The 26,539-nt window shown below is 40.3% G+C and overlaps 1 protein-coding gene across 2 annotated transcripts; it reads left to right on the forward strand.

The window, feature by feature from the left end:
• Nucleotides 1–4,406: 4,406 nt before the first annotated feature.
• Nucleotides 4,407–26,004, forward strand: ppm1ba (protein phosphatase, Mg2+/Mn2+ dependent, 1Ba). Of its 2 annotated transcripts, XM_027011569.2 has the most exons (7): nucleotides 4,407–4,823; nucleotides 17,821–17,882; nucleotides 18,084–18,953; nucleotides 19,129–19,246; nucleotides 20,875–20,986; nucleotides 21,416–21,473; nucleotides 23,958–26,004. In XM_027011569.2, exons 3-7 carry the CDS (start codon nucleotides 18,099–18,101, stop codon nucleotides 23,985–23,987), a joined length of 1,173 nt encoding a protein of 390 aa, XP_026867370.2. In that variant the 5' UTR covers nucleotides 4,407–4,823; nucleotides 17,821–17,882; nucleotides 18,084–18,098; the 3' UTR covers nucleotides 23,988–26,004. The 2 variants fall into 2 exon arrangements, with proteins under 2 accessions (XP_026867370.2, XP_026867369.2); XM_027011568.2 differs by lacking the exon at nucleotides 17,821–17,882.
• The last annotated feature ends 535 nt before the right edge of the window (nucleotides 26,005–26,539 follow it).

Here is a 26,539-nt window from a genome sequence, read left to right on the forward strand (position 1 = left end):
TGTGTAATTAGTTTACAGTAAAGGCTAAACTCATTAACCTATTTTGTCTCAGTTAAAATGTGTTGAGTTTAGGTTTTTGCAGCTGCTACTATGTAGAGATTCAGTATTAGTTACATGTTTATTATATAAAATCAGAAAAAATAAGACATCACACTGACTTACAGAAATAGCACTATTTAAAGCTACATGTTCTCTCCCTCCCTCCCGTTCTTTCATTCATTCTTTATATATATATATATATATAAAGGAGGTGGATATATATATATATATATATATATATATATATATATATATATATATATATATATATATATATATATATATATATATATATCCACCTCCCCGTCTGTCTACAACTGGATTTATACCAGACATAAAGTTGTGCAGACATTCTGATTTCTTGCCATTTATAACAACATCAGCCATCTGTGAGATCACTAAAACAGCCCAACTTGTTTGCTTCTGAAACACAATGAGCATCACACATGTAGGAAAGGCAGAAGTGCGTTGGTGTGCACTCAAGGGTATGACAGCATAGCTGTCTTAAATGATTGATTCTGAGTGATCTCCCTCAGAAACGCTCTGAAGATTAAGAGACAAAGGCAGAGTTAAGAGCCTCGTTAGGAATGGAAGTAAAAGCTCTTTGGGTCACCTTGATGTGGTCACAGCTGATGCTGAGCAAGATTAAACCTTTATATGCGTTATACACACACCAACATTCTTTTAACTAAGAACGTGTATATATGAATAGCTCAGTTTTGGTAATTAAAATAGTGAATGAATAACACTTGTCTGTCTGACTTGTCTGTTTTTCATCCTTTATCAGTACTTTGTTTGGCCTCCTTCAGTTCTCGTTCAATGATTATTAGTAGAATTAAAGTGAAAATACTGCTGTAATCCAGTGCCATTAGGATCTGCGCAACTAATGAAAACCTCACTTTATGCCTGATGTAGACTTTATGTTTGTTGTAAAGCAGAAATTGAGCAATAGCCATTTAAAGATGACTTGGGAAGCCATAGGCCCATGAATGTGTTCCAAATAATTTAGATAAAAGCCACTAGGTGGTGCTGATATGACTTAAATTTAATATTTTCCAGTCTGCATGCATAATCATACGCAAATGAAAATCAAAATTGCAGATGGGCACTCTAACTGGGAAATGTCCCACATGTATCATCAGCAGTGTGTATTATTATATTGACTTACATGTGATGTACAGCTTGCTGTATATATTTACTGTCGTAATAATTTTGATCTGTCCAGAGCTTTGGTCAAGCAAGCAGTGTGACCAGCATCAGGTGGGCTTGTAGCCTGTTCCATACACCATGGGCTTGCTATTTGTCAATAGAGTACCTAGATCTGACCACCAGAGTTCCCCACAACTCCTGCTTTTGAGCCACCACACAGCTTTACCACCTCATAAGCCCCCACCCAAACATTATATCAGTGTTCATGTGAGTCCAAGACACCCATGTACAGTGACATAAACTGAATTCTGCTGCGCATTAGCTGTGCTGTGCTGCACTTTTTGCTTACTGCTCCATGTGCCCACATTCAGTGTAGAACATTATTATATCTGCTGTAACTCTGTTTACTTGTTCATCTTGTTTTAGTCATCCGTATCTTGATTCTTTTTGGGGGGGTTTTGTGTCTGACAAGGTACTCTACATGTCATGATATGTGACCAGCAAGCTTTTTAGCATAATCCACATCTGCACATAAATATAATAATACATTTAATCTGAATTTAGCTAATGTGAAATATAGTAGTAGTAATCCTTTTAATATGCATTATATTTATCTAATATATTTTCTAACAACTATAGATACATGGCTGGTTATTGAAAATAAGCAAATTATGAAATATAAAATAAACATCACAAATTATAAGCTATTTGTAAAGATTTATATATAATTTATTTAATTGTTATTTATTTGCAATAAAGTTGATAAAAAATGTATTTTTGCACTTGAGAGAAAGAGAACACAGGCCTACATAGGAAAATCACAGCAGTAGTCCACCAAATGAAGAATATGCCACTTACCCAATGATTTTGGAAACATTTGACTAGACGTAGACAGTCAGATCAGACCAAAATTGGGCCATTTTATTCATATCAATCTTCACGTTTGGTGTTAATAAAGGGGGACATACTGTACAGGGAACAAGTAGCTTAAATACCATTACTCTTTCTTCCCAGCTCTTCTGGTCCATGAGGGCCAGAGCCTCTTAAATCAACTGCATAAGTTCCTCAATGTACCTTTGCTTTAGCCCAAAATCTGGCTGCCTCTGTCAACAAAAGAACATCAGTGCAATCAGATAATGAGTGCAAACATGTTTCAAAATCAGCACTTCAATATTTCATTTAAAAACATTGAAAATTAGATTTTTTTTGGTGATTAGTTTTTTGTACATTTCTCATACCCATTAAATATTTTAACCACTTTTGATACACTACTGTAACACTACATGCTAGCAAATCCAATGTGTATCTGATTACAGAGAATGTCTGATTAAAGAGAATGTAATTGTTTCCATTTAGTAAGCATAGCACTTAGACTATGCAGACATGCTAGAGATGGATAAAAAAAGTAAATAAAATTAATAATAATAAAAACATTAATAATAACAATAAATAATAAAAACATTATTAATAATAATAATAATAATAACAAAAAAAGTATATATATATATATATATATATATATATATATATATATATATATATATATATATATATATATATATAGGCAGAGAGAGAGAGAGAGAGAGAGAGAGAGAGAGAGAGAGAGAGGAGTAAGGACAATGGAGGCATGGCTATCCAGTGGGAGGTAATCCCATTACAGAAGGGAATAGGCTGCCCTCTATACACAATAGTATATAGTATACACTCACCACACACTTTATTAAAAACACCAAGGAAGTGGCTCATCGGTTACATATTTACTCATATTTCCTAATGTAACATTGAAAGCATGCAATAAATTGCAGTATGTCCTCCCCTTACCAAAGTATTAGTTTCAGATTTAAATACTTTTTGGAAGCCTTGGGGCTTTTTTTTTTCTAAGTTTGAAATTTAACTCGACTTGGGACTATGAGTTGATGAAGCAGCAGTGAACACTGATCTTGGCACATATCTTCACAGCTATCAGGGATATCCATCTAAAGTATTAAAGTGCCATCCCAAACATATTTTATGATGTTGAATATTTCTCTTGTATTCAGTATGTGTTACAGATTTCTATTGATCCACAAGAAACTCTCAAACCATTGATACCACTCCACCAGATTAATAATCACCCACCACTGAAGACAGTATTGCACAGGATGTAATAAAAAAACATTGCTAAAAATTTTACTACCACATTTTTTTTGTTTGTGTTTGAGGATGTATAAAACATATAAATAAAATATTTTAATAAATGTATTAATTCCAGGACATAGGGTCTTTTATAGTTTTAAAGTTATCAGTTGGCTCTCAAATCTTCTATACATTGTTTTAGTAAGACTGAGACTTTTGTAACCAAAGTTGATTATAAAATAATTGCAGACTTATGGGGGTCTCTAGAATAGGGGTGCAGTTATTATACAAGTTTAGTTTCCCCATTTCATTTCTGAATAAGATCCTGTTGTTCAGACAATCCTCCATAGTCTCCATGGTGATGAAAGGCACTCTGCAGTCTCCATAGCAATGCTTCAGCAGTACTCATTAAGCACAGGCTAGGCTTTTTAGCTCTAGTGATGGGTTATGCCATGGCTAGTGCTTCAGAAAGGGGTTTACAATCAGTACATGACACAGGCTATGTCATAAGCCCTTGAGAACAGCCTGAGAGAGACAGTGTGTGTGTGTGTGTGTGTGTGTGTGTGTGTGTGTGTGTGTGTTTGTGTGTGTGTGTGTGTGTGTGTGTGTGTGTGTGTGTGTGTGTGTGTGCGTGTGTGGTGGGAGGGATTCATTTTTTCATTTTTAAAAATTTTTGATTACATTTTTATGTCCCATTATGTCCAGTTAAAGTCCTTTCTGTTTATATAACTTCATTATAATATATAAATGATAATCTTTAAAATGATCAGTATTAACATTCAAAAAGTTTGTACCGCCTAGTATCTATAAGTAGGCAACGGTGTATATTTAATCAGTGTCGTATTTCTGGACGTTACAAAATATATAGTAACGGAGAAGAACACTGGGTTAATGCATTAATTATGAAAAATGTAGATTAGCTTTTTCATCTTCGAAATTTCACAACTATATCGGGCCTAAGATCTTCACACCCTTCACACCCTTATTGCCTTTTGCGTGCCTTTTAAATTGACCGACCGCTGTTTAAACCATTGTTAACGTATGTCGTTCTTGACCAATGAAATAAAAGTAAAAGGACAAGCCCCGCCCCACACGTAGTTAGTGCGAACCGTTGGCCAGCAACGATGGATAGGACGTCATCTGTCTGTAACATGCAGCTAGCTAAAACGTCACTTTAGCTTCCAGATTTCGTTAGATTTGGCCTTTATGACCGACACTCCACAGAGGTGGTAGGGGGTGGTCAAATATGTATGAAAAACCTCACAATCAAAGCCGTAATCTGTTTAAGGTGCAGTTAGAATTTACCGTGTGAAATCAGCCGCATTAGCCAGCCTGGTAGCTAGCTAGCTAACCAGCTAGCTAACTAAGAGCTAGCACTGCTGCGCTAGCATAGCCGACTGTGTCCACCATAAACAGCCGAATAATTAGATGGTTAGCGAGTGGGTTTGCGGTAAGAAAATCAAGTCGTCATCTGCCTGGTACGTGGCGTCTTGTGGAGGGATAATTGCACCCTGAGAAATGTAAGTCAATTTGCAGTGTTCCAGCAAAAAACAGCTAGCATTAGCTAGCTAGCTACTGAGTTAGCTGTGTTTTGTAACACCTGACACTAGCTATCTGAGACTAACTAGCTAGCTAGCGTCCTAGATTAGCTAGCTAGCTGTCTGTTACCTAATGCATAGAAATTCGCTACATGCTCTAACGTTGGCTAGGTAGCTAGCTGTATATATAATGAAATCAAATCCAAATAGTAATAGCTAGAAAACGCCAAGTTCTTAACGTTAGCTACATGTCAGTTCGTTTTATGCCTTTTAAAACTGGGCTTACCAGCTTGTTTATCATAGAGATAACACTCGCAAACGACAGTCGTGATGAAGCCAGCAAGTGATGGCTGGATATTTAAGCGCTGCACTACTAATCAGCGGTGTAAAAGCCTATATAAATTGTGGGTGAACTTGGCTAAACCTAAATCTTATAAGATATATGGTTCAAGGGTCACGGTGTATAAGTTAAAAATCATTGCATTGCAGTTCATGTCCAGTACAAGTTAAGATAGCTAGCTAGCTAGGCTACCATTTTACAGTAATGACCATTTTGTTACCTTAGCTGTCAAAATTGGCTAGAAATTGTTGCATGTGTTTCGTTACCATGAATGTGAATAGCACGGTATGTCGTTAATCTCAGTATATACCAAGTTTAATGAAACCTTATATTAGAAATTGTATGCTAACTAGCAGGTATTTTTAATGAATGAGTGACATGTCCATTCATTATATAATTAATGTGAAAATGTAAAACTCAAAGTAAAAGGCTTTGTCTAATACAAAAAAGACAGGCAGCTTCTGAGGTAGCTGGGGGTAGGGTGCATGAGGTGGACACTTTAATATGAGCATCCTCTGAAAAGTAAACCTGGCAGTTTCAGATTTCTTTCTGGTATTTTCAAGGTTTTTCAGTTTCTTCATGATGTTCTGCCTATAAACACTATTTAGTGATGTACCTTTGGGTCTTGCTCAAGGTCTTTTAAGGTTCTGAAAAAGTAATGTCTCATTAAATGTACTAGACACTGATTAATGTAAGAGAGTCTTTGCAGACAGCTCCCTTACCATTAATATCCCTCTGATACAAGCACTCGTAAGACAGTGAAGGTGAGCAAATCATTTTACAGCATAATCTGTATAGGTGACCCACAACCTCAATCTAGCACACATTGTTACCTGGCATTTGTGGATAATGGCCTTCTAGTCTGATGTGTCAAAAAAAAAAAAAGCAATCAACATGTTTTAATTTAGGCTTGCTATTACAGTGTAGCATGATCTGGCTTGGCTTGGCTTGGACTCTGATATACTCATGCCTTTCTTTAACATGCACCCATCACAGCATGATGATTTTGCTTAACCTCTTCTTTGGTCTTGGCCTCATTCACTATCTTGCTCCCAACTGGCACAGTTGCTCTGTTAGAGTTGAAGTTAGCTCTCAGAATAAACAAAGATAAGTTTGAGGAGTGTTGGATCACTGATATGAATACTTTCTGTGCATGGTTCTTTTGGCCCAAACTTATTAGTTGTTCGTATAATGATAACATTGAGTACAACTCCACTACAGATGTTAAAACAGAATAGGCACAGAGTGTAGCTAAATATACAGTCGAGAGTCCTGGGTGTTAGTATTCAGATGATTTTATTCTTTGCCCTCAAAATACATTCCATCTGTGATGGCTGCCAGTTGAGGTTGTTCCAGATTTGTCTATGGGAGAAAGAGTGGACTTAGTTATTCTTAGGAAAACTGCAGGGTTATTGCCGTGGGCAAAAGCTTGCATTATTGAATGCAGACAGCGAGCTCTATAGAGAACAGTTTTCAAATGCACTGTTTGAAATGTGCAGTTTGGGAATATTAGTGTAGTATAAGATTTAAATGCATTGGAAGTGTTGTATTCGTTGCAGTGAACTGCAGTTTGTCTGTGGGTGGTGTCCTTTTGAAATAGGATGTACTTAAAACAACTGAAAAAAACTGTTGGCATTTGAATGGGTTTTGAATTTTGGGGAAATAGTTGTAGACATGGCAGTTAGATGATAGTGACCTGAACTGTGTCAAAATTCAAGCTTACACCCATGACCAATAACTTTGCATCATGTACATGTCAGTGTTCTGGCATGAGTTTGCTGATTGAGAGAGGTTATGCTCTGTGAAATTCGTTGTTTAGCACTGTGTAGGCTCAAGTCTGTTGGATGTCATCAGAACTGTTGAACATAATGATATAAGCTTTAGACCATTATACATAATTCAAATGGCTCATGTGTAAAGGATGCCAAATATTTGAAAGTTTGAAATGTAAGCTGTATATCACTAACACTTTGACGTACTAAACCTATTCTCAATGCTGAAATTAATGAAGACTGTTTGCTGCTAAAGTTAATCATTTCATTCAATTGTAATAATTTCTTGTCATGCTTGTTCACTTAGTTTCTGTGTTTAAACAGTAAACAGTTGCTAATGGTGTAATTATTTGAGCTGTGCGTTTGGTATAGAAGTGAGATTTGCATCTCCATAGTAGCAGGTAAACTGGTTTATGCAGCTTATAGGCCAGTTTTTGTTTACGACACAGTAGGCTGTCAATGTTCATGTAATTAAATCAAGATTTGGTTTGGAGTTGTCTTTATAGCTTCTTAGTGGGTTTACATGGAACTGTAGTTTCCTAAAGATGAAAAGGTCATGGCATTGTTTCCTGGTGCCTCGATGTGCAAAAAGCCTCCGCTCAGATGATAATCAAACACTGCATGGATCTACTGAGTGGATTACAAAATTGAGTTAGCTTGTTAACTACAGTACCTGGAAAGCTTCTGAACCTTGTGATGCTTGTGCATTCTCTATCTTTCTCTGATTAATGAAGGGCAGAGAGCATTTGAAGCATCTCATGACCACTGCCCTGGAGCTGTGTACCAGATGTTACCCTTTGTAATGCAAATGAAGAGCTGGTGTGGAACCCCTGCATTCTGGGAAGCTTTTGTGATACTTTCGACACTTGGTAATCAGGATGTTGACTGATGCATAGACGACTTTGCGGAGCTGTGCTGACTCATCAGCGCTGTTTCCATGACTTAAGCAGAAAACCGCTTAGGTTAAGCTTGGACCCACATTTAGAACAACAATAAACAGTCCCAGGTTTATGGTCGATGTTTGTCTGGAAGACATAGCAGCCTCATTTGCAGTAATTGGATCCAGCGCAAATAGAATGGGTATCCTCTGCATATTCCTTTGCAAGGAATTATTAATGGGTAAGAGCTCATGCCCCTTGTCATCCCGGAGTGTACCCTCTTGGTCTAATGTCTGCAGAGGCTTGGCCTTCTCCTCTGCAGGCCCGCCTACTGACCATCTGATGCATTTCTCACCGTTTCCATTTTCTTATCTAAGGATTTCTAGGAACATCCCACTCTGGCTAGACTGTGTGTCTGCTTTTGATGTATGTCACATCAAAGCCTCCTGTCACTTTGGCTGGTTTAGGAATAGCTTCAAATTAGAAGGGTGCCCAGCAGCGAATTTCTTTAGTTTCGTTTTGTTTTTTGAGCTCCAGTTTTAACGGCCAGTCATACTTTGAAGGTGGTCCTTTTAAAAACCAAAAACAAAACAAGAAAAGCTGTTTCAGGTATGTGCCATAGACAAAGTCTGACCCTGTGCAGCTAATAAAAGTGGGTGTATGACTCTCTGTCCCACAACTTCATCTCTCAACAGACCTGAACTATGGGATGGGTGAAAAGTGTCTCGTTCCACTGCAGTTTCACTGGCTCCAACTGGCCAGCTGAACGCTGCAAAGAAACTAGTAACCTGGCAACACTAGTTTAGTTTGTTTATATTTAGTGGGAGATCGTGTCAGATTACAGTCTTCAACATTAAGGGGTTGCTTGCATGGCCAGACGAGCGGAATTTATTATGGAAGTTTATTTTTGATGTTGCTTAGTGAGATCGGACAATTAAAAAAAACCAAAACTTAAATATCTGTAGTCTTTTACAAATAGGCCTGATGATATGAATAAAAGCCTAGTTTGAGGTCTCAGTTTTGAAGCAAAGCAGTCAAATTTTACTCATCCACTATGAATACAATTTGAATGTAAAAAATATAGGCCAAATTTTTCAAAATTATTTTAAAAAAACAGCAATGTAAAATTAGAAACCAAAAGAGAAGTTAGTTTACCATTGGATGCTCAAGAAATATTAGATATTTTACTTTTGCCTTATTTTTGGTAAAACAAACACATGAGAATGATATACATCAGGTTTATAAAATTTCTTTCACTTGTATTTGTTGTCTGTTGGAATTTTTGTCACCCCCTGGTGTCTTTTTTTCCTTCTGTCTTCAAACTCTGAGTGAAATCTTTCCCTGACAGAAAAAGGTTTTAAAAGAGAACTGTGATATTTAATTTGTCAAAGAATCTTTTGGCTTCTCTATCTTTTACATGCAGCATAGCACTAATATTTTTGTCCTAGACTGTTTCTTCTGGAAGTGACTTGTCACAAGCCACTGCCACAGCAATAGTATCTGGAAATGCCTAAAATATTGGGGAAAAAAAGCAAAGCTCTAACCTGTGCAGACTGATGGAGGATCACAGTTATGGCTGGGCATTGTCAGTAACTTAATGATAAAATATGTATCGCGATAGGAACATTGCGATACGATACAATATTTTGCATAACAGTCTGTGTTGCAAACAAATTTTAAGATAAATTTGATCAGAAATACTGTTATTGTTATTTCATGTTCACAATAATATATTAATGAATAAAAAGACTAATAACAAAATGGGGAGAATAAATTAACAATATAGAGAAAACAAATTAAAGTTAAAAAATTTTTTTTTCCTGTATACAGTCAATAGCTTCTAACCTCGCACTAAAAGGATTTAATTCTCAAAATTAGAGATCTCTAATAATATTTAAACACTTAAAATTACAACTTGAAAATGTCAGTTTTAAATTTTGAAGAGGTTTACTGCACCTGCTTTTCCTTGGTTTTTCCTAGACAAATGGGTTGATTTATCCTAAAGCTACCTTCTTTCTTTTTTTTGAGTTACCACCTACTGGACATTTTAAGTACTGCACTTAAGCTTGAATGCATCCTTTTCACACTGGTTAAAGAATATAAACATTTATACATATTGATACAGTTGTGACAGTATTGATTACTGTATCGTAAGAGTGTATTCATGTATTCATACAGCCCATTGCTGTATCCATATTTTGTACATAGCCATGGTACTTAAGCTAGGATTCTGTTTTTTAATGGATTGGTTAAGTGGGGGATATTGGCACATCTGGTGTAGTAGACTTTTGTTGCAGTGATTGAATCATGATGGAGATTACTTTAACAAAGGCCACTCATGCACACTGTCTGCATATAATGTTATTAAACATTTAATAATATTTTTAAACAATTAAACATGTAAAAGTATGTTTCAGGCAGTACAGAATACATAACCAGAACTGAATATTAAGATCAGACGTTATGGCAGTTTTTTAAAAATACAATTTTCAAAAAACTTTTTTTTTAAAGATTACATTTCTAATAAACTGCAGTTATTTCTGAGTGTTTTGGGTTTTTTTTTTGTCAGTCAGTTTGTGGATGATGACTAGAAAATTCTGGTAACTGTGCAGTGCCAGAAAACACTTAGGCTTGACATATTTACACAGAGCAACTTCTGCAACTCTTAGCCACCATACAATCAAATGCAAGCAAGCACATGTCAGCGAGCGTTCAGAGGCGAACTTGTTGGGCTGTCAAGCACCGAAAGCACATCACTGTCAGTTAATGACATCTGGGAACAAGTGAGCCAATTCTTAAACAGATCAGATAGCATTACGAATGTGCACGCTGAAAGGAAATTGTCAGAAAGGATCAGATCAGTTTTTGGTCACACAGCGAGTTATGCTAACCCTGCCAAAGGTGCAAAGTGTGTGCAGACAGTTGCTTCATTCTCATCCTTTGCTTCATTCTTGGGGGTGGGGTGGAGTTTAGTTAATTAATTATCTTAATTGCCTTGCTTTGCTGACTTTGGCTGGAGAGGCCTGGGAAATGCTTTTTAAAGTGGGTGAATTTTGGTTCACCTCCTCTCTCAGTGCTCTTTCCATTTCGGAGAAGGAAGGGACTGGTCGCAGCAAAGATGCACTGAAGTGCCCTGCTGAAGCTCTCTGTTGCCATAGAAACCACTCTTAGCTGCCACTCCAGGCATGGTAGGCATGGAAACGGAACATATGACAGTGGACCAGTGGTTACATCATTGCAGTGCCATACATCTTGGGACTGTGTAGGCCTGCTCCGTGTGCACATCAGTGAAATGTAGCGATCTGGTTAGAACAGCTCATCACCTGGACGTGTCTGCTGAATGCTGGCCTGCGCAAGGTCAGGTAAGCACATTCTGAAAGCTAGAAGATGACTCACAGTGTTCCAGAGCTAAGCTGGTAATGATAAGGCTATTTATAGGATTTCTGGGGTAGGTTTGTTGACTGGAGTGTTCTCAGATTTGTGGATGCATTCTGGTAGTCTTTTGGAAGCTGTTCAGGATGTTGGCAGGCAAACATGGAGAAAACTGCTTGGTAGTAATGTCAACTGACCTTAGAGCTGTCCGTGCTACTCTGTCCCTCGTGATCGCAATGCTTGATCATCTCGGTTTGATCGCTGTCTTTACTGTGATGCCATTTTCTTGACTGCTGAACTGTGTGTGTGTGTGTGTGTGTGTGTGTGTGTGTGTGTGTGTGTGTGTGTGTGTGTGTGTGTGTGTGTGTGTGTGTGTGTGTGTGTGTGTGTGTATAAAATGGTTAAAAGTCTGTTGTCTGGAAAATGGGGATAATGGGGTAAGTGGTGTATAAATTTGTGTTTTTCCTGCTTTATGGGTGCCATTATTGAAATGGCTTTCAAAGGTCTGTTCCACTTCCTGTCCTGACTATATACATTTCATTTCTGTTTGTCTTTTGCTTTAATAAAAAAAAGGCCTCCACCCAAATTCATAACCAATCAGTTATTATTGTCTGGTCTTTTTAGCGTACTGTGATGCTAATCACAGCGAATGATCAAAGTGTGCTGAATCTGGAGTCAGGCTACAGGTGTCCAGTACACAACCCCGTGTTTTAATGCCAGACATTATAATGCATTTCAGCCAATGATGTCTGCCTTGTGTGGAAGGTTTTTTGAAAACCAAGCCTACAATCTGTACCCTTTTTCTTCTGTGCCTTTGAGGTATAAAGGTGTTTCAACTAGGCCTGTTGCAAAGCTCCAGAGGTTTGAGTTAGGAGGAAATGCTGTTTCCCTTCCATGAAAGGTGAGAGTTTGAAAATCGAGTATATGGCTGGAGGCCTCGCAGAGTGGAATGGGGGGTAGTGTGCAATCCTAGCTGGGGTTATTTATAGTTCAAGGGGCGTGAGGCGCAGAAACTCAGACATGCTGCCTTGTGACATCATCACATGCCAAATAGATGGCCTGCAGTCTGCTGAGCTGTAGAAGGGATAAAACCCTGCTGTGATTTGTCCAGTGTGCGACACCAAGGGTTTGGTAGCCTTTATGATCAGGCTTGACTTGTTCTGTTCTTTGAAGATTAACCTCTAGCTTACTTAAAAAAAAAAAAAAGAAAAAAAAAAAGATTCACTCTGCTGGTGCTTAATGTTGAGAAATTGTTTATTTCCTTAGACTACTACAGGCTGAGGCAGCGGTTTTGAACAGAGGCCACCTTGCTAATTTACATGTTGCATTTAGTGAACTACATTAGTTTTTTTTTGATGACATTCAAAAAGCTTTCTTGGGGATGAAATGGGTTTTGACTGAGCATTTGCAGGTAAATTGTTTTACCACAATTTCATTGGCTGAAAACATTCACATAATCACATTGGCATCTAAATTACATTACTTGAACTGGCCCTTGAGCTTCACTTTGTTGATAAAGGTATGGGGAGAAGCAACTTTAATTTGTTCCTGTATTACAAATGTGGCAGGATATCATGCTCCAGAAATGTACCTGTTGGTGGTGATACTTTGATAGAGTACTACATTAGAAGAAGCCTTCTAAAAAATAAAATTTCTCTCTTAATATCTATCAAAACTGAAAGTGCCCATAAACCATGAAACCGTCATAGGCAGGAGTTTAACCTTTTTAACTCTGTTAATGGAATCCAAAGTTGGGTCACTGAAGAACTTTCTATTGCCAGATAACCTATATAAAAAATGTGTTGTGTTTTTTTTTATTTTTGGTACATTGTATACACCAGGCAGTCCTATTACAGTTCAAGAGCCACAATGTGGTCTTTTCTGCTCAACCACAGTAGGTGTACCCTAGACCATTCTGTGGGCTTTTTGGGATTGGGATATGTTAACTGTGAGTGCATAATGTGTATAATGTTTCAATGTCTAATTTTTAATGTAATGCAAAAGCAGAAAACTATTACTTGAGCCATTCATCCATGCAGATTTCCCGTTCTGCTTCATCTCAGCTTTTCAATTTTGGCTGCTTTCAGTAGCAAGCACAACGTTGAACCTGTCTCATTAAATAATTTACTACAGATCTGCTGTCTACCTGATTGAGATTGTGAATGGACACTGGAATGGTATATGACCTCATGTGAGCTGTTGAGAATGTTTACTGACTATTTGTCAGATATGAATTATTTATTACATATGGCCATCAATGTTTTAATCTCAGATATGTATAATGTATAATGTTCTTGTTGAGACAGGTTGGTGAAGACCGCTCTGGGGCTGTATGATGTTTGTGCACCTGGATTTAACCAGAATAGCTTCAGATTTACAGGAAAATACAGTTTCTAGTTATTCTTGGCTTTGAGAATGATGAACATATAATGTATCAAATTAACAACACACAACTAGCACCATATTATGCGTAGTCATATCAGAAATATATATTTGTCTTCTAATGCACCTTCAAGTAAAGCCATTTCAACTTGGCCCAATACCTGTCCAGTTGATGGTCTTGTTGTAGTACTTTGTGTAACATGGGGACACATCACCGCAGTAAACCTCTTCCTTTAATGTTCCTTCATCCTGGAAAATGTTTTAGCAGGAGTCTTGGATCATTCATACATCCAGAATCTTGATATCTCTGACGCCCTTAGGTTTGCGCTTACAGGCTTCTATTTTCAGATCACATGTCTTGAGTAGGTTTTCAGTAGAGACAGATGGCCATGGGAAATGTATTATTTTTCTGATTGGTCAGTAGTGATTTTTGGTTTCTGTGGGGTTTGGAGTCACTTTGATACCAGAAGCTCCATCTTCCAGGCAGCAGCCAGGCCTTTTGCATTAGTGCTTGGTGGGGTTTGTGGTGCCGTTGATCTTCATGAAGGCAGCATCATTTTGCTTTTCTGAATCTTGAATTTAAACTGAATTCAGTTCAGACAAGTGTCTTGTCATAGTGGTCTAAATAATAATTAGGAGTGATGGTACCACATCTTAATGACATGAGTTTTAATATCTTAAGGAATCAGTTATTTTTGTCAATAATTAGGTACTATGATCATGTTCTATCATGTACAAAGTAATTTCATCTGCAGGTGTTTAACGCTTGCTTATTAATACACATTTATGAGGAGTAAGAAAATGGATCCTAACTGTAGGTTAGAATACATTTCCTATTGCAGAAAATGAAAATGCATTGCAGTGGTAGGAAGTCCACACAGTATATTTAGCAGGGAATATATAAATTTACAACAGGGTTGGGATTGCACAGGAAAACCTAGCCTACGCATTTCTCATTTTGGCATTTTATGTCATTTACAGTTTTACAGTTCCCCCCCCCCCCCAAATCATGCAGCCCCACACTCGTTCTATTCACCAGTGGGAGCTTGTCCTTGTCAATCAAGCAGTTGCACACTCATTCTGTTCACCACTTGGAGCCTGTTAACAATAAGGACTGTGGAGTGAGTGAGCTGCTGGAATGAAACTGTTGATGTAGAGGTCACTGTGCTGGGGCCAAAACATGGCTAACCTACTACCCTTCTTGGGTGTGAAGCCCTTTGGTGTTGGGCTGTGAGAGGGATTGAGCCATTTATGGTGGTCAGCCACTGTACACCACTAGATAAGTTCGAGGTAAAATTTTGATGAATAGCTTGTTCAGGATCATGTAATTTGCTGCAGTCCATGCACTATCCAACTGGAAAAGAGAATTATACATCACCAGTGTGATGGTCCCAGTACTTTTCTGTGGACATCAAACTTGAACGAGCAGCAAGAAGCACTTAATAGTTCATTCTGAACTCAGCCACAATATATGATCACAAACAAACAAATATCTACAACTTCCAGTGTTGGCAAAAGACAATTGGGCTAATTCTGTTTTTCTTTTTTCTACAGTCAGTTGGAGGGTTTAAGAGACCCTCCTCTGGTCTTGTAAATGCTTTGTGACTCCAGCTCGGTTCTGCTCAGGGAATGTGTGATGGAATGCCTGGCTTTTTTAAACACACCAGTGTCCACACCCTACCTCCTGTGACCCGGCAGCAAAGCAGGACAGCACCCTCAGCTCTGATGCATGCCTTTATTCCTCTGACATGCGTTTCAGCCAGAAGCAGAAGGATGTCTCCTATGGGGCTTTAAAAGATAGCAGAGTGTGTCATCTTGCTAAGGGAGAAGTTTTATGTTTGCAGTAGGCTTACCAATTGCACTCTCAGTTCAGAATAGACAGGAGACATGTTGCATAGAATGGCAGTTGCCAAGCGTCAGGCCTATTACAAGTCCTGCAGAACTGATGGGTTGAGGCAGCAAGAGCTTCCCTCGACTTGGCAGTTAGTCTGCTGCCAGACTCGCTGGGCTTCCTTCCACGAAGCTCCAGAAGAGAAGGATCATAAGTTAAAGGGCTCAGCAAGGAATTCAGTCTATAAGGTAGTGAATTGTTGAAAGAAATCCGTTCCCTTCTTGTGAGCATTAACTGTTGTAGCAGGGCCTTTGTCTGCTCTAGGCTTGTCATGATACCAGAATTGTGACTTCGATACCGATAACCATGTGTAGTATCTCACTTCTCGATACCAAAATGATACCTTGACATAAAAAACCCACAAAAATATATAGTCTTTCCATTGTCTGTGTTTATTGGATTGAACACAGAAAAATCTAATTGCAAAGTCTGACTTTTAAAATAAATCTTTCTAAATAAAGCAAGTAAAATTATTATATAATAAACAAAATATTTCAAGCGTTCTGTAATTACTTTAGGGATTTTCTTTGACTGTTTAAGGTTCCTAGCTAGGAAAACCAGTGTGTCTGCGGTCTCATATCAGTCTCGTTCTCCTTGGACTGCTCTGTTTAGTCTGTTTTTAAAAAATTGAGTAAGAACAACATTTATTATTTGAGGTTAAACTGTACACCCAGTGCTCCATTTTAAACACCAATATTTTACTGTTTGAAATTAGCATACATGAAATATAACAGTTAAGTAGGCTTTGCGATGGAAACACGACCGCATGAGCATCATGAGCTCACATTGCAAGGTGACTAATTAATTAACTCCTCAAAACCTGTTCAGTTCTCAACAGAACATTTCAGTAGTCACTTAAAACTACTGCATGGCCTTAATCTTTGCTAACCTGTCGTCTTTTCAGCAATTTGTAGATTTGTAGCAATTTGTAGCTCTCTGTATATAGTTAGGATACTTCTTAGCCCAATGCTTTGCCAAGTTGCTGCTGTTGCCTGTTTTGCAGTGGAGAAGGTTGACACCTTTTACATACTGGTTTTGTTGTATCCATTGGCTGTCTTCCTCAGTAATATAGGCAAAGTATGCCCACACTTTTGACTCCTTGAGCTCGTTTTCCCCACAAGTTGTGGACGCAGGAGAATATTTCAGTTTTTAGCATAGCCGTGCTACCTACCTCAGCTGACTAGGTAACTGCCTTCCATACAGGCTACGCTGCCTTCTCACTGCTCGAGCCAGCTGGATTGCGTGTGTCCGCCCATCCGAGTCAGATTAGCATTGGCAGTTTGATTTGCATATCCAGGATACTGATTCAGTTCCTCATGCTATATTCAGTACTAAAAACATCGAATGGTACAGAGTTGAATTGTTTGCTACATTGTAGTATTTAAAAAGCACTGAACTTTCGATGCCTCGTGCAACGCTAGTCTTTACTCATAAGCGAATCTTTTGTTCTGTTTAGCTTTTTGCTTGAGCAGTGCAGTTCTTGTAGTTCTTGACACCTTTTTAATAGCTAAAGTGGCTCTGCAGAGGCAGTGGGATTACCAGAATTACAGCGTGTTGATTTTCAGAAGGTACACCCACTCCTTGGGTTCAGCGCCAAGAAGCCCATCGTGTTTATTCCTCTTGGAGCTTTTTGGTTTGGCGTTAATGGAATACCGTCTGTTGGAAGCAAGCCTAACCTTTCTATATTCATGTCCGTTGCAATATCAGTCCCGGTGTGGGAGTTTCTGGGCCATATGTACAACTCAATTTTACTTTGTGGCTCTCAGTATGATTCCTAAAACTGAGGTTACACAAGTGATATAGTAAAATGAATAACATTATACAAGTAGCCATGCAGTGGCATGTTGGTGTTAAGATAACATATTAAACATTACATATTGCACGTTACATGTGTCTTCTGAAATATAGGAGCACAGGAACACAAGTAGTGCATTATCCTAAAAAGGACGAAATTTGTAGAATGAACGCTATAGTAATCTACAGTAATCTACAGTGTTATTTCCCTAATCCACTAGTACTTGTTAACAAGGGTGACTGTAGAAAATACGAGCTTGTATTTTTGTACATATAATTTATTGCATAAATATTCATATTTTTCCTAAGAGAGCTTTGATTATGCCTGATTTATTTATTAATCAAACAAAACCATTCCTTAAAATAGTTAATTGAAAAAACTAGGGAATAGATGAAGTTAACTGTGTTTATCAGGTTGATCAAATTATGAGGTAAACTGTCTGGTCACTCATCTCTAATTAGAATACAAAGCTGTATGATGCTACTTTGGCATTAGAGAAAGTGTACTGGCCTCTTATAGGAAATCTTGTGTGAACCTTTGCCCTCTTAGACTGGTGGTGCCATGATGCGATGACTCACCTCTTATGCTGAGAACTGGCTGTGACTAACTAGGTGAAAATGGGGGGGTGGGGGGGGGGGGGGGGGGGGGGGGGGGGGGTTGGGTTGGGGTGGGGTGAAGCTTAGAGCCTTGTTACTTGGTCCAGAGAAGCCTGGCACCTTGATACTGGTTCAGCATAGCACCCTCTTTCCTCCTCGTACCCGCCTGTGCCAACATGGCCGCTTGACCCAATGCTCCGCGTTTCTGTGCCCCAGACGGTGACCTGAGCCATGGGGGCGTTCCTGGATAAGCCCAAGACGGAGAAGCAGAACGCGCACGGCGAGGGCAACAGCCTGCGCTACGGCCTGAGCAGCATGCAGGGCTGGAGGGTGGAGATGGAGGACGCCCACACGGCTGCCATCGGCCTGCCGCACGGCCTGGATGACTGGTCCTTCTTCGCTGTTTACGATGGGCATGCCGGCTCGCGCGTGGCCAATTACTGCGCCAAACACCTTCTGGAGCACATCGTGGCGGCAGGGTCGGCCGAAGAGCTGCGGAGGGCGGGCGCGCCCTCACCCGATGCGCCTGCTGTGGAGGCGGTGAAAGGTGGCATCCGCGCGGGATTCCTGCGCATCGACGAGCACATGCGCAGCTTCACGGACCTGCGCAACGGCATGGACCGCAGCGGCTCCACGGCCGTGGCCGTGCTGCTCTCGCCTGCTCACGCCTACTTCATCAACTGCGGCGATTCGCGCGCGCTGCTGTGCCGCGACGGCCACGTGCGCTTTTCCACACTCGACCACAAGCCCTGCAACCCACGTGAGAAGGAGCGCATTCAGAACGCCGGCGGCTCCGTCATGATCCAGCGCGTCAACGGCTCGTTGGCCGTCTCGCGTGCCCTCGGTGACTACGACTACAAGTGCGTGGAGGGCAAGGGCCCCACAGAGCAGCTGGTGTCTCCCGAGCCCGAGGTGTTTGAGATCATGCGCGCCGAGGCCGAAGACGAGTTTGTGGTGCTGGCGTGCGATGGCATCTGGGACGTGATGAGCAACGAAGAGCTGTGTGCCTTCGTCCGCGCAAGGCTGGAGGTGTCGGATGACTTGGAGAAGGTGTGCAACGAGGTGGTGGACACATGTCTACACAAGGTAAGAGGCCTTTCTTCCTGCTTCCTGCGTTACCATAGTTAATTCAACACCTTGGGGGGGGGGGGGGGGGGGGTCTTTTGTTGTGCGGTCCTGTGAACTGTCCTGTAGGGTTGTTTTGGTCAGGCTTTTTTCCTGATTCAGAATGAAATTTCCCTTTCTCTCTCTCTCTCTGCAGGGAAGTCGAGATAACATGAGTGTTGTGTTAGTCTGTTTGCCAAATGCGCCCAAAGTGTCAGAGGAGGCGGTGAAGAGAGACGCAGAGCTGGACAAATTCCTTGAGTCACGTGTGGAAGGTGTGAAAGAGTTTCCGTCTACCTGTACACTCCAGAAACCAATCGAACAGTAACAAAAAAAAGCCCTTGCGCCAAACCCGCACACCCTGAAAATCAACTGCATGATAATAGGCACTTTTAAAAATGTTTTGTGCAAATGGACAGAAGATGGGGTCCCTTCTTACAGTGCTTGCAATACATATTTGTAATCCTTGCCATAAGAAGTATGAATATTCCTTTTGTAATTCAGACACCAAAAAGCAAAAATATTTCAAAAGATCATGTAGGACTTTAAACTGCCAGTACATATCATCAGATCTTAAAGGAACAGTGGAGTCAGAAATGCTAATGCTGTTAACAGTGAATGAATGAAGGTTTATGTAAAGATTTATGCTTTATGCAAATCTGGTTAATTTGTGGTGACTAACTTCCATTCATTATTATCTACATTAGAAAGCGATCCTGTTGCATAATCTCACTAATGAAGACTTTTGCCGCCCCACTGTAATGTTGCCTGGACTGTGTTTCCTGAAAGATGCCTTTCTGGCATAGTAGCCCAAACAGCCCAGGCTGTCTGCTGTTTGGTTGGACACGCACTCTGTCCTGAGGTCAGCCAGCCACTTGGCCTACAACAGTGCTGTCGTTACTGTGAGCACTCTGACATGCTACATACTTTCCAGGCGGTTCTTGGCCAGATCATGTGTAGGTTGTGCCATTTTAGCTTCCGTTATTCTTCACATTGTCTTATTGGTTTTCTTGATGATTAGTCTTAGTAGTTGAATAGTAGGAACACTGTATTAAAAGTGTTTCTTACCGATTCATCTTGGATTTAGACATGAACTAAGAAAGGAAATGAATCTAGGGAAAGACTGCTTAGAATTGACTCCAGTGACTATAGGTTGTCTGTAATGGCTCTTAAAGCTAATCTGTAATGTGCCTCTCACTTGTCTCTTGCTCTCTCTCTTCTTTTCCTCCTCTTCTTCTCCTTCAACCTGTCTCACCTTTCCCCCTCCCCCTCTTGTTTTCCCTTTCCTTGCACTGTTTTTCATTTCTTCCTCTTATCCTCTGGCTTGCCCCCCCCCCCTTTTTTTTTGGATGCTGTACATAATTTGGCGAGAGGCTGCGAGTTGTGCAGTTTTGCGAGTTATGTAAGCTCAGGGGCCCGGAGCGTTGGGCCGCAGTTGCCGTAACGTTGTGGTGATGTTTGGCTGGGCACTGAGAGGGCCTTAGGGAGTCATCAGCACTGCTACTCCGGCGAGGAATGTGCTGGCTGAACATCGAACTGGAATTGGGCCCAGAGTACTCCAACTGGGCTGCAGGCTTTCCAGTCCCCCTGCCTCTCTCTTTCTCTCGTTCTTTCTCTCTCTCTTTTTCTCTCTGTCCCCCCCCCCCCATTTCTTTCTGTCCACCCCCCTTCTTCCCTGGATTTGGTGTCATTCACAAAGTTTCTACAGGGAGTGTTTTTAATTCGGCATCACGTCACATACGAAGTGCTCGGTGTCTCTTTTTTCTCACTGGCTAACTCTCCTTTTGAAGCGCTCTGCTTTTCAGTGTTCCAGTGACCAGAGCCGTCACGTGGTCTCAGGGTAGTATGAGTGCAGTGCCTCTGGTTGTATTTTAAAGCTTTAACTTTCCATGCATTCCCTCAGAGCTCATAGAGAAAGCAGGGGAGGAGGGCATTCCTGACCTGGTACATGTCATGAGGAACCTCGCCACAGAGAATATCCCCAACCTCCCACCAGGGGGCGGCCTTGCCAGCAAGTGAGTGAGAGACACGCACACCCATGTGCACTAACAGCATACACTAACAAACGCTGGAAATACAAAAAGAGAATGTCTGAGAGTTCATCCCCTATGCTGTGGTGTTCTGCCCTAGTTGCCTGTTTAGATCATATTATATATGAAGACTTGGTGTTCCAACTGTTCAAACTGTAATGGCCGGAAGATACTTTGCTCAGGGAGTATTAAAAAAAAAAAAAAAAAGGAATTGTCTACAGGAGAGAATACATTATCTTCTGCCAAGTTGGCATAAAAAGTAAAAGTTCTGTTCAACTTATACAACGACGAGGATGAGAGTCTGACAAGAGGCCAGATAGTTAGCCTCGAAGTGTCATGTGTTTGGGCCACTCCATGTCTCACGTGTGTGTGTGTGTGTGTGTGTGTTTTTGCATGTGTGTTCTCTTGCCACAGGCACAGTGTAATCGAGGCCGTGTATAACCGGCTCAACCCTCAAAGAGATGATGACGGGGTGAGTCTCTCCACACCTACACCCCCACACACGTCTTCACATCTCACCATGAGACCTTGGGAGCAGGACACCACCTGCTCCCATACAAGGCCAAAAGCCCCGTTGCAGGTGCACTGAGGTCATGGCACCAGGGCCGCAGCAACAGGGCACAAAGGCTGAGATCACTGCGCTGAAACGCTTGGGCCTGCCATGCAGTGACTCCTGTAGTGATCCACACTAATACATGGCAGGGCTGTGTGTCCGCACTAGCTGTGGGTTTAAGCCGTTTCTCCAAAACCATGTCTCATGATGATGGTCACTTAGAGTTTGTGGTTACGACCAGGTGCCCTGTTTGCTGCATGCTGGGAAACCTCAGGATTATTTTTACCCTCAGAGTAGTGGATCCAAATGTCTCATAATTAGAATGATTGATAGATTTCTGTGTTTGTGTTGGAATAACGCTACACTTGGTTTGGACATCCAAGAGATGGGATGAGTGTTTGTTAGTATGTGTGTGTGAGAGAATGTGCCTGTGTTGGTAGTCTGGGCTCTTGGGAGCTCCGTGTGTCTGATGGTTTTTCCTCGCCTTGCTCTGGGTTGTGTGATGGGACGGTAGTTTAGGTCTCTGAGTGTGGATCAGAGTGTACCGTGCTTCTACTTGATGTGCCATGCGCTTGTCCCCTCCCCTCCCTGTATGTGGTCATTGCTACATCCATGAAAACAAAGGAATGGGAGCCTATATTCAGTTGATTCACTTAGTAAACAATCACACGTCTGTACAAATAGGAGTATTTTAGGAAAGGATGCGGTTTTGACCCCCACAGTAACACATTTTTTGTTTACCTACTGCATCCATTATTTCTACTTATAAATAATAATAAAACTCTATTTATATAGCACTTTAAGAAACAGTTTACAAAGTGTTTACAGAAAATAAAAGATTAACAAAATATAAATAAAATAAAGGTGCAAGTGAGAAGAACAAATGGGCTCTCAGTCATTAAAAGGCAATAATAATCCAGTGTGCACTCGTGGAGAAAAATATTTTAATCATTGGGACAACAAACATTATCAAACATTTAAGCAGCCTATAGTGTGTACTGAACTTTGACGATGCCACAGTTGACTCCCAATATCAAGTATAACCCCACTGACAGATGAAAAACACAGTATAAAGGTATAGCAAATGAAAGAGAGTGCATAATTAAAAGTAAAAGACTTTCAAATTGGGACCTGCTCCAAGGAAATAAAAGAGAATTAAAAGTCAAGCACAGGGAGAGAGAGAAGCACGGCCAATAAAAAAGTCATTACAAGCCTGACTGAGTGAAATGGTTTGGGGCCATGGCAGCAGAATGCCCTTTAGAATGGTTCTTTTCAGGTCCATCCTGAGTGACACAGGTAGCCAGCGCAACTCTTTAAGCGCTGGAGTAATATGCTCTCTGATCAGGAGCGGTGGAGGGAGTTCTGGTCACTCACTGGCCAGCGGATGCTGTGCATTCGTCGCAGCTTCTGTGGGGCAACCTGCTCATTCCAGCTACAGTCCCCTTAACGACGCTGTGCTGTGCCTCTGTGACGTGTTCTCATATAGCACATTGTTCCACCAGCCAGAAAAGCATGGCTGGTTTCTGGCCTGAACTTGCACTCGGTTCACTCAACTTTTACTGCAATGTGGGGCTTCATGTTCAATTATGCAGTACACATCACGATTGAATGTTTACAGACGCACTCTTGTAGACATGCATAAGAGACGCATAACTAGGGCTCGCTGTAGAGTGGCATGACCACGTTGGTGAACACCCAAACTAGTCATTTTCTAATTTTGTGTTCACTTTTTGATTAATGCAGCCCTCCTGTTTCATTTGGTAAGTTTTAACACCCAACACTGCTTGCTGTAGAAGGAATGGCCATTTAGACCTTCATCTTTAGGATGCTTGTTTTCAATTTGTTGTAAATTTGTATGGTTGCCATTACGTGATCTCAGTAAAGGTCAGCGTGCGCTCCTCAGGTGTCTTGAACAGTCTACCAAACAGTTTAAAGACTCTTCAGATGTCTCCTGACTAAAAAGGGAAAGCGGACAGTTCGTGAAGTGGTATGGAATCAGGGGGAGGTGGTGTGTTTGTATTAAAGCAGAGAGTGGCAGGCTGATGGTATAATTCAGACAGCAGCTGTGAGGTGTGTGTGAGTTATGCTGAACTCTTTACTTTCTCAGTTTCTAGTTGTCCCACAGGCTAGCTCGGTTTAAATCACTTCACAAATGTTCCACTGTTTTGTGCTTTGTTGGGTGGTGATTTTTTTTGGTCCCAAAATGCATCTTTAACACTGTATAAAAACCACATGTACAAAAACTATGCTTCTTTTGAGAAGTTGTTTGAATGAAGGATATCTTGTGAGAGCTTAAAGTTTAAATTGATTAAAAGTGGTTTTAGTAAAGCTAATTATCTCGTGTTCTGTTTTCATCTTCTTTCATTCTCTTCTGTGCTACCTCTCTGTTTCCTCACTTTGTAGAATGGTGCAGACCTGGAGGATCCCTGGTAGCTTCTCAACCCCAGGGCCTCTCCCCTTAAAGGATAAAGGATCCCTTTGATTGGAAGAAACCCTTCATAGTTTTGTTTTCATTTTTTTTCTATGAAACCGAGAGATTAATCCATACTGTAATGATTTGAAGTACAATGGATATCGCAGTCCCCTTAAAAGGATTGCAAACACTTCTTTGGGGGGGGGGGGGGGAATATAACATGAGGGAAAGAGAAGAACTTAAGCCGTAGACAACCCATCATGAATCAAAGTACACATCAAACAATAAAGACTGAGAGGTTTTTTTTTTGTGCTCTTTCCCCCACCTTGTGTTTGTTGATGTTCTAGTTCAGACTGGTGTTTGTGGCGACATGCGCGGCCATAAGCACTGTGGTGCCTTTTTCTACTTGGCTACAGATGGGTGACTTGGGCTTGTGGGGGTTCTCCTGCCCTCAGCCCAGATTGCGACAGCGGCTGGCCCACATGAGACCACTGCTACCCCTGGACTTTGGGGGTATGGACCATCACTGGCTTTAATCAGGATTTCCTTGACTGACGTTTGCATGTGGAACACGTTTGGAGGAATTGCTACTTTATTACATAACCTGTGTTGTGGAAAGGTTTGGAGCTTGACAGCTTTTTGCACCTTTAGCGCGCCCCACCCCCCACCCCCACCTCCCCATATGCTCTGATAGACGTTTGAAAAGACTGCATCAATATTGCTTTATCCTGCAGTTTATCACTCATTTGGTTGTTATAAGCTTTTAATCCTGCTGTTTCAGAGAATATAGAATATATAGATATATATAGATATATATATATATAAATTCATATATATATTTTTTTTCCTCCTTGAATATAGTGTCATTTATGGGTTACAGGCTGCGAAGCAATAGATGTGAAAAGGGTCCGTATGCTTTGAGTTGTTCTGTGTCAAATCAGTGAGGCTCAATATTACTCCTCCCCAAATCCTCGGAGTCAGTATTATTTGAGCATGTTTCTAATGTTAAAATGCTGCAGAAACATAAGATATTTTATATATTTTGGTGTCCTTTAACTCTCAGTAATTTTATAACAGGGGTTTAGTGTTTCAGGACTCCTCATTTCATATAATCATCTGCAAACATATTGGATTTTCATGTTGTATATGCAGATTGTTAAGTTCTCATCTAGATATATATTTTTGATTTTAGGTTGCCAAGTCTGTCAGTTGTCATTAAACAGTGTTGCCCTCACCTGTTTAAAACAAAATAGCCATCTCAGATTCTCTGATAAAACCATTAACGATATGGTGTGGGTGTTTGTTTGTGTGTGTGGGGGGTGGGTGGGTGGGGGGGTGTAAGTAAGTAATCTGTTCAAGATTTGGGGTAAGGGCAGTTACATACTTGGTTTAATGTTGAAACTTTGGGATATCAGAAGAAAGTTGTTTAGAAATGTTCTTAAAAATTTTGGAATTTGTGCAAATGTAATTTTTTTGAGAGTTAAAAGATACCTAGTAACACAAAATTACTGTAATTGTTGATATCAAAACCACCTTTCTTTAAGTGATTTGACGCAGAATGACCAGTGTGTAAGTGGGAGTGTGTGGCTGGTAAATTACTTTGGAAGAGTGAGATTGTGCAAGTTATGTGCTTGTGTTAACTAGCTGCCTAAGAATTATGGGTGTTGTAGGCTGTAATGGATCCCTGGTGCCCAGTGAAGCCACACTACGTATCTTCTTCACTTTTCTCTGTATCATATTTTTGCCTTCCTTTTTCCAAACACAGTTCTAATTTCACAGTGCAAAACAGAACTACAACATCCCCCCCCTTTAGAGCATATTGTAAAATGGTGTGGGTTTTTGTCTCTTTTCGTTAGCAGATAATGGAAAATATGAGCTTTATGATGAGTTCATGAATTAATTTCAGACTGCATACAAGTGTGATTCTGGTTTTGCTCAAATGCATTTTCAGGAGTCATGGATGACTACAGAAACTTGCTGAACACGAGCACTGAAAGGTGAAATCAAGCAGAACAATAAAGATCAAGTGAAAGTGGGTTTTCTCATCTTGTATTCCAGTGAAAAGATCTTATGTAAGAATCCAATTAGAAAGTCCCTTTTGCCATTTAGATGCCGTTTTCTCCGTTTTATTGCTTCATAGAAAATTAAAAATATATGTCTTCTGCAGCCTGCTACTTTGTTAAAGGTTGACCTAGTAAATCTCATAGGAATTATTTCTTTTCAACACACTTTCACCTCAAAACAACCAATTTGAATGATTTACAGAGGGGTGCAGAACCTGATCATGTTTTTTCAATGGCCAGCATGAGGCTCATCACACATTAAACTCAAACATTAACAGAAATTACCACAAGGGTAAATGTTTGCATTCTAATTGCTTTTAATCATTTAGAAGTGTGTAGTGTGCAGACTCAGTTCACGAAGTCTCTGCATAAAGATCATTATTTGATTCCATGAGACCACATGACTGTTGCTTCTGATCAGGATTTAGCAGTAATAGTTTGTTTTAATGTCTTTAAAAAAAAAACCCATTTTACTGGGTCCAATACCTGTATCCAGGGTCCAACATGTA

This window comes from Electrophorus electricus, chromosome 11, assembly GCF_013358815.1.
Source record: "Electrophorus electricus isolate fEleEle1 chromosome 11, fEleEle1.pri, whole genome shotgun sequence".
NCBI lineage: Eukaryota > Metazoa > Chordata > Actinopteri > Gymnotiformes > Gymnotidae > Electrophorus > Electrophorus electricus.